Genomic DNA, 8355 nt, shown 5'->3' on the forward strand with positions numbered 1-8355 from the left:
ATTGTGATAAATTTTCTTCAAAATGGCTAATTTTTCTATAAACCATTTATGCATTATGCTAAACTGAATGCACTATAATGCTTTTCTATCTGATAGGCTCCCCTTAATGTTTTGCATTCTCCTTGATATTTATATTTTATGTTTTAATTTTTTTCTCTTTCTCTGTCCTTGATATCAAATCAAACCTTTATCATTCACACAATAGATAGTAAGTCAAAATCTGTACTATTCTTTAAATTTTATCTTTTGATCTGTCATTTGTATAGGAAGTAAGTCATGATGTGTGCCATTTATGTTTGATTCTTAATCCACCATTCTCTTTCCAATTAAACTTTGTCACTTAATATAGGCTGTAAGTCAATAATAATACAGTTTATCTTTTTTATGTGTCCTTTCTCTTACATGAATAATTTGATTTAACTGCTACTTTTGTCACACAATAGGGAGTGAGTCATAATGTGTACTATTATATATTAATCTGTATTTTCTTTTTTATGATTATGAATTAATGATGAATTAACACTATTCCTGTAGATAGTAAGTTATTATGCGCACTATAAATATTTAATTTTTATCTTTGTACCTCTGGTATTATTATCTTTACCACATAATAGGAAGTAAGGCATAATGTATTACTTTACATTTTATCATTTTAATATGTTATTCAATCAACAATTAATAAACTATTATTTTCACTATACATAGCATGTAAGTCATAATTTGTACTCTTCTTTACATATTATATTTTAATTTGTCTTTCTCTCTGATTAACCAACAATTAACTGTTATTTATGTCTCGCAATAGACTGTAAGTCATGTAATGTGTATACTATTAGTTTTTTCTTTTAATCTCTCTTTCTGTTTCTGATATTAATTTTAATTAAACTCTTATCTTTGTCACACAATAGAAAGTAAGTCATGATGTGTATAGATCTAATTGTCTACATTTCATTTTTGATAAAATGTTTTGTCACTAAATAGGCAGTAAGTTATAAGACGTTTTAAGTGTTGTTTTAATGTGTCATTCTCACTGCTATTATCATATATAGGCAGTAAGTGATATTTTGTACTGTCTTTTTCATTTATTTTCTGTCTGCATGATATCAAACAATTTTGTCACTTAATAGACAGTAAGTTATGATATGTACTATCATTATATTTTTTTGATGTATTTGTCTTTCTTTCAACAATAATTAAAATTGTTTTCATTCATTATAGACAGTAAGCCATAATATTTACTATTTGTTAAATTTTATGTTTAATTTTCAATGTGTACAACATCACACAATAGATGGTAAGTCACAATTTTACCATTATTTACAATTATCTTATGTCATGTGATTTTTTATATCTATGTACCACAATAGAAAGTAAGACATAATAAGTATTGTTATTTACATCCTATCTCTTTATGTTATCAATAAACAATAAATCAAACAACACAATAGAATGTAAGTAATAGTATGTACTATTTACACTTTATCTTTTAATTTTTCTCTCTGATATCAATTGAACTTATATCTTTGTCACAATAGAAAGTAAGTCATAATGCACATATGCTTTTGTTTTATCTCACAATAACTAAACCATTATCTTCGACATGTAATAGATGGCAAGTCATGATGTGTAGTATTGTGTACTAAATTCTCTTTCTATTATGATATCATTATACATGTGAACTGTTACTATGTCACATTAGATCAAAAATGCACATGTAAGTCATATTGTTATTTACATTAAATCTTTAGCTGTCATATAGTACCAATGAGCAACATTTATGTTATATTTGTGTGCTATTGTGCCATTATTTACAGTTTAATTTATTTTATTTGACAATAACTGTATTATTTTTTTTGTCATAGATGGTAAGTCCTTGATGTTTACTGAATATATGTATTCTCTCTCTATTATCAATTAACGATGATTGAACTTAATTTTTGCTACACAATATAGGTTGTAAGTTATAATAAAGTGTACTATTATTAATTATTAATCTTTCGTTCTATCTCTGACATCAATTGAATTGATCCACCATTACTTTCGCACAATAGGGAGTAAGTGATGATGTTTACATTATTTACTCTCTCTCTGTTCTAATATCTAATATTAATGAATTATAATTTTTATATTTGTTACTTGATCAAAAGAAAGTATGTGATAATTGCCTGTATTATATTTATACTTTTCATTCGTTTATCTCTCTCTCCACAATTAATATACACAATAGACAGTAAGTCATAATATGTATTATATTTAATCTTCCTATTTGAACAAAAAATAAATTCTAAATAGGATGCACCTGTAAGTCATAATTCTATTATTTTAATCTGCCATTAATTTTCTCTGATGACAAAATATTAGACTGTTACTTTGTCACAAAAGCATGGATCTGTAAGTCATTATTGGTTCTATTATATACATAATTATTATATTTAATCTGCCATTCTCTTTTATTTCAATGGGGAAATATTAAACTGTTACTTTTGTCACAATAGGTGGATATACCTGTAAGTCATAATTGGTTTTATTATTTTCAATTTATATTTTAATAATAAAGCCTTCAGAAACCCCTGAAGTATGTGTACCAAATCTATTATTATTTTTCCCTTTTAATGTCAATTTACAACAATGAAACTCTTATTTTTCTCACTTTATAGGAAGTAAGGCATAATGTGCATTATAACTATTATTTACATTTTGTCTTATAATTTTGTCATTTTTTCTTATATCAACAATTTATTAAACTTTTATCTTATTTGTCACTAAAGGAAGTAAGTCATATTTGTACTTGTATGTACATTTTGTTTTTAATTTGTCTTTGTCCCCACCAATAGAGAGTAAGTGATATATTATTGATTTCTATCTTAATCTCTGATGTCAATTGGCAATAATCCAACTGTTATCTTTCTTACATTATAGGAAGTAAGACATACAAGTATTGTGCATTATTATTAATTATTTTTAATGTGTCACTTTCTCTTTGATACCAACAATAATAATTCTGTTCAATAGAAAGTAAGTCATATTGTATATTGTAGTATGTTGTTTCATTTAATGTCTTTTTTTCTGTAATATGCTATTCAACAATAATTAATCTGTTATCACACGATATAGGAAGTAAGTGATAATGTGTACTATTACTCAATGACATATTCCTGCCTTCCTCTCTGATGTTAATTAACATTCATTTTTTTCCCACCATAGCAAGTATGATGACATATTGTGTGTTGTGATTATTATTTATGCTATATATGTCTTTCAATCTGTCATTATTCCTCTGATATCAAAAACAATAATGAAACTATTACCTTTGTCACTCAAGGAAGTGAGTCATGTTGTGTACATGCTTATTTACATTTGTTTTCAATCTGTCTTTCTTTGTCATATACAATAGAAAGTAAGTGATAATGTCTACTATTATTGATTTCTGTCTTCCTCTGATGTCAATTAACAATAATTCAACACACAATATAGGAAGTAAGACATACTGTGCATTATTATTTATTATTTTTTACTCTATCATTTGCTATTTGTTACCAATGCTGTTATATAGAGAGTAAGTCATATTTAATTGTTTTACTTAATCTGTCTTTTTTTGTGACACAAAACTGTTATTTTCATCACACAATAGGAAGTAAGTGGTAATTTACCATTATTCATGTCTGTCTTCCTCTCTAATGTCAACTAATGTGTGGTCAATTAACATTGATCAAACTGTTGTCTTTCTCACACAATAGGAAGTAAATCATTTTACTTTTTATTGTTTAATTTGTCATTCTCTTTTTGCTATCAATCAACAACAATTAAACTATCAATTTGATACACGATAGAAAGTAAGTCATAATGTGTCCTGTTTTTATTTTAATCCATCTTTTTTCCTCAACAACTATTACACTATGATCTTTTTCTCAAAATAGGAGGTGAGTTGTTAATTTGTCTATAGTTCTATCTGTTGTTTTTCATCTCATACATCAATGAACAATAATTAAATTGTTATCTTCCTCATGTAATAGATGGTAAGTCATAATGTGTACTGTTATTATACAATGCATTTTTAATTATTCATGTTTGCATTGTCCTTTGCTTTTTCATTTAGTTTTTTGTGTAGCAGATTTTGCAAATACAAATACACATGGAGTATATAGGCATGCTTTCACCCAAAATTGCATTTTCCACCAAATTACCAAAGTTTAACCAGACAAAAAAACCTGCTGTACATGCAGCTAATGAAAATAAAGTCCCAATGCAGATTTACCTGATAATTTTGCCTGTTAATCATTTTAAAAATTTTCAAATTAGTTGACATACTACTGTAATTGCAATACTGTATTGTACATAATTATTTATTTAAATCTAACTCATTTTATGATAATTTAAAACTTATTGCATCATATACAGTATGTATTGCTGTTACATGATTACAACTAGTCTGTTATACATGTACCAGTAAAACTGTAAAATAGATTGTCTACGGTATTTTTAGAGACAAAGAAGAATTGAGGCATATAACAGGGCATTAGCTAATGGAGAAATGGATGTTGCTTATTCACGTGTCTTCTTCCTGGGCACTGCTGGTGTGGGGATGAAAAGCTTTAAACGTTCTCTTATGAAGTTACCATGGGAACATGACACTAGTGCAGATAGTAACCAACTTCGTCCATTCACACATGAGTGGCACACACTCAAGGATGATCAATTGAAAGCTGCGTCACTCGAGGATGAAATTGAAGAATTAACTGGATTAATATATGCTGTTTATAAAAAGAATCTTGATGATCATGACAAAAAATTTCAGCCTCCACCAGATGATGATGTAATTAAAGATGCTCTTGCAATCTTAAATGCTGTTATATCCTTCATTGAAAATAATAGTCTAAAAAAAATAAAGCCACGGCCATTTCTTCATTTTTGGGATAGTGGTGGTCAACCACCTTTTCTTGAAATTTTACCAGTTTTTCTTACTTCTCGTACACTATTCTTTCTAATTTTTGATGCAGAGAAAGATTTAAATATAAAGAGCATGGACCAGGAGGAGGTTCATATGACAACACTTGATTACATGCTCAGTTGGATGGCTAACATTCATGGCCACTTATTGTCATATGATGATGAAGGAGGTTTTTGTGAATTTCCACGAATGTATTGTGTTGGCACTCATGGGGATCGTGTTGTGAAGGAGAAAAAGTCAGAAATAGAAAAAGAACTGGAACATCATTGTCAGGGTAAAAACTTCCGAGTTTTACTTGAAGATACAGTAATTGTTGACAACACCACTTCTGGGCAAGGTGAGAATGAAGATCCATCTCTGCAAGCTTTAAGGAAAGCTGTCGTTCAATTTACAGAAGAAAAACTTGTTTTAAAAACACCTCTTAGTTGGGTTCTCTTTCGAAAAGTCATTCAAGTTATTAGCAAGAAGTGTAATGTCATCAGTTTAAAGTATGCTACTATAATTGGAGTTAGTAGTCAAATTCCTCCTGAAGATGTGCCCCATGCCCTAATGTTTTACCATGAACTGGGCGTTTTGCTATTCTACCCTCAAATTGTTGGTATGGAAGATAAGGTTGTTATCAATCCAAAATATATTGTTGATGGTCTTGGAGAATTATTTATCTCAAGTGTGAACCCTGACAGAGGCAGGTACCACAAAGAATGGGAGCTCTTTCATGAGTCTGGGATCCTTGTTCAGCCACTTTATGTAGCATTATGGAAGAAATATGGAGAAGTTTCACCAGATATTTTTATCAAGGTACTGGCTCATTTCCACATTGCTGTTGAAGTTAAGACAGATGAATATTTTCCTCCTTCCAAGCAATATTTCATGCCACTTGCTCTAAAGTCAACACAAGTTAAAAGCCCAATCACCAATTCCCAAGCAGCACCTCTTCATATTACCTTCAGTAGTGGGTTTGTACCTCCTGGTTTCTTCACTCGTTTTGTTGTTGCACTTGCCAATGCTGGAAGAATCGAACTTTGTTTTGAGAAAGGTGTCTACAGAAACTGTGTCACATTTCGTTATCAGGATCGCAATAGCAACAGCATTGAGCATATAATAGTCACTGATTGTCGTGATGTTGTTCAGATCAATGTACAACATCATAGTTGTGATCAAGAATTAGTTTCCTTCCCAAAAATTTGTCAAGATATTCGTGTTTATTTAGAAAATGCAGCAGTAAAAGTTAAAAAACTTTTAAAGGATTGTGCCAGTGGATGGACTGACGATATCAAGCCAACTCGATACATATTCACCCACAAGTTTAAGTATGTCTGCACTAGCTGTTCTACGATAACAACCTCACCTCATTACATAAAACTTCCGCCATCAAATACAACTCAGGATTCTCAAGTGTTTTGTGATAAAAACAAGGTTGTTTACCGAGCTCTTACTGAACAGGAGAAAGTTTGGTTTAAAGACACAAGTCAGGTAGACAATAAATTTTTTACTTTTTATACTTTACAATGTCTATGCAGTCAACACCAGCAACACAAACATCACCCACAGCAACATCAAAGTCACCAGAAAGAAATGATGTAATTATAGTTATCATTGTAGCATTATCATTTTGTTTTTGTTATTGTTATAGCTAACGAAAGAGAGAGTCCTTAAAAGTTCTGATGTGTCCGATGTGAGACTGCTAGGTAAAATCTTAAATTGAATGAATTTACAATTATTGGGGGTACAGAATATATATAATTAATTAACACAGTGCCCACAAAGCTATCATCTGCCTCATTCTATTTTTTACTGAACTATATTTAGACTGTGAGCCATCATTGCTAATACTGATATATTTTTGGCCTAAGTACATTCAGTAAGAACTACATACTTGAAGGTGTAGAGTTCTCATTGCATGGGTGCATGTGGTTAAATTCATTTCAAAAAATAGTGCTGTCTTACAATTATGTGCATACAATTATTTTACACATCACAGTGATAGATCTATTATCTTTATGCACGCAGACATTACTGATCTTGATGATGTCGTTGATGAGTTACGGTCAATTGATTTCACTGAGTGGAAAGCATTGGGTCTCAGCTTAGGGCTGTACCACAATAATTTGGGAATAATTGAAGAAAGCTGTAGAGGAAATGTTAAGAAATGTTTTACGGAGTGCATGGCTGCCTGGTTAAAAGGAGAGGATAAAGTGAGAGAGAAAGGAGGTCCCAGCTGGTCATCCTTAGCTACAGCACTGGAAAAAATCGAAGCAAATGGCATTGCTAATAACATAAACGCAAAGTATAATTTAAATAGGCCATAATTTTTTGCTGCTGCTATTATCTTTAAACTAGTATTTTGGTAGTATTAGTTTTTTGTAGTATTAGAGTGTTTTGTAGAAATAGACTGAGTATTTTTGTAGCTTCATTAATATTTACTGCTGCTTTTTTTGAGTTGTGACATTAGATTTAAACACTATAATAACTTAATTTTTGAACTGTGCATGCAATGGTTGAGTGGGAAAACTGATTTAAAGTAAACTCCACTCACAGCCATGATCTAGGTGGATCTTTATTTACATCAAATTTTAATATTTATATATGTGTCAACACATATCTACAGCATGATTGCATCCATATGGATGTGACTGAAAAGAGTAGCACAACAATTACGAATAAAGTGGGTCAAGCAAAAAGTCACAATTGACTGAAGAGATTTGTACACTGGTTCAAAAAACACAATTAGTTAGTATCTCTCTCTTTTTGAATCTTCATTTTTATTTATACTCTCTTTTTTGCATAGACAAGATCAATACACTAGAAGGTGATTGAAGTACATCACCAGAAGAACCTGCAAGGTGCTTAACAGCTATAATGATACTTTTATCTACACTAGTCACTAGTCACTACAATGCTACATGATATTTATGAGTTTACTATCTGAGTATGTGTCTTTGCACCATATCTGGTAAAGTATTATTGTTAATATTAACAATGTTGATTGATGTATACATTGATTCATTATGGAATGCAATATATTGTTTATTTGTATATTGTTGTTGTTATTGGTATAGACTGCTGGAATGTATGGCAGAAATAAGAAGCACTTTATGGAAAAGAGGACACATTTAGAGAAATGTTAAAGGTAAAGAGAGGGATGCAACACTCAGGTAAGGAGAAGAGAGAGAAGGAGTGATGGAAAGAGGGGGGAAGAAAAAGAGGGATGGATGTGATTTAATACTGACATAAGCAGCTCAGCAGCAAAACAACACTTTGCTTCAGCAACTGTTTTTCTGTTTTCATAATTGCATGGGAGAGAGAGTGAGTGAAAATAAAACTATAGAGGTTGAGATAATTATATGCAAGCATTAATGATCATACATGTACATGTAAGTTCATTTGAATTGTTAGGTTAATTTTAT

At 30.4% G+C, this 8355-nt stretch overlaps 1 protein-coding gene and 2 long non-coding RNA genes across 3 annotated transcripts; all 3 read left to right on the top strand.

Moving 5' to 3' along the window:
- Positions 1-2048: 2048 nt before the first annotated feature.
- LOC109586245 (uncharacterized) lies at positions 2049-2742 on the top strand. Its single transcript, XR_002186897.1, has 5 exons — positions 2049-2150; positions 2228-2230; positions 2293-2301; positions 2362-2391; positions 2496-2742. It is a non-coding gene; the product is annotated as an uncharacterized LOC109586245 (long non-coding RNA).
- A 93-nt stretch (positions 2743-2835) lies between these two features.
- LOC109586246 (uncharacterized) lies at positions 2836-3200 on the top strand. The gene is made up of 3 exons (XR_002186898.1): positions 2836-2922; positions 3013-3015; positions 3115-3200. It is a non-coding gene; the product is annotated as an uncharacterized LOC109586246 (long non-coding RNA).
- Positions 3201-3951: 751 nt separating this feature from the next.
- On the top strand, positions 3952-7415 carry LOC105314442 (uncharacterized). The gene is made up of 5 exons (XM_020002422.1): positions 3952-4016; positions 4484-6421; positions 6469-6528; positions 6582-6636; positions 6959-7415. The coding sequence occupies exons 1-5, from the start codon at positions 4014-4016 to the stop codon at positions 7255-7257; spliced, it is 2355 nt and encodes a 784-aa protein (XP_019857981.1). The 5' UTR covers positions 3952-4013; the 3' UTR covers positions 7258-7415.
- Positions 7416-8355: the final 940 nt, after the last annotated feature.

Source organism: Amphimedon queenslandica, unplaced genomic scaffold (genome assembly GCF_000090795.2).
Source record: "Amphimedon queenslandica unplaced genomic scaffold, v1.1 AMPQUscaffold_12916, whole genome shotgun sequence".
Lineage (NCBI taxonomy): Eukaryota > Metazoa > Porifera > Demospongiae > Haplosclerida > Niphatidae > Amphimedon > Amphimedon queenslandica.

Bases quoted from the DNA above. Each gene is read 5' to 3' on its own strand.
- LOC105314442 (XM_020002422.1), top strand. The intron at 6,529-6,581 runs GTAATTATAGTT...TTATTGTTATAG, and splicing joins AGTCACCAGAAAGAAATGAT to CTAACGAAAGAGAGAGTCCT. The intron at 6,637-6,958 runs GTAAAATCTTAA...TTATGCACGCAG, and splicing joins GTCCGATGTGAGACTGCTAG to ACATTACTGATCTTGATGAT.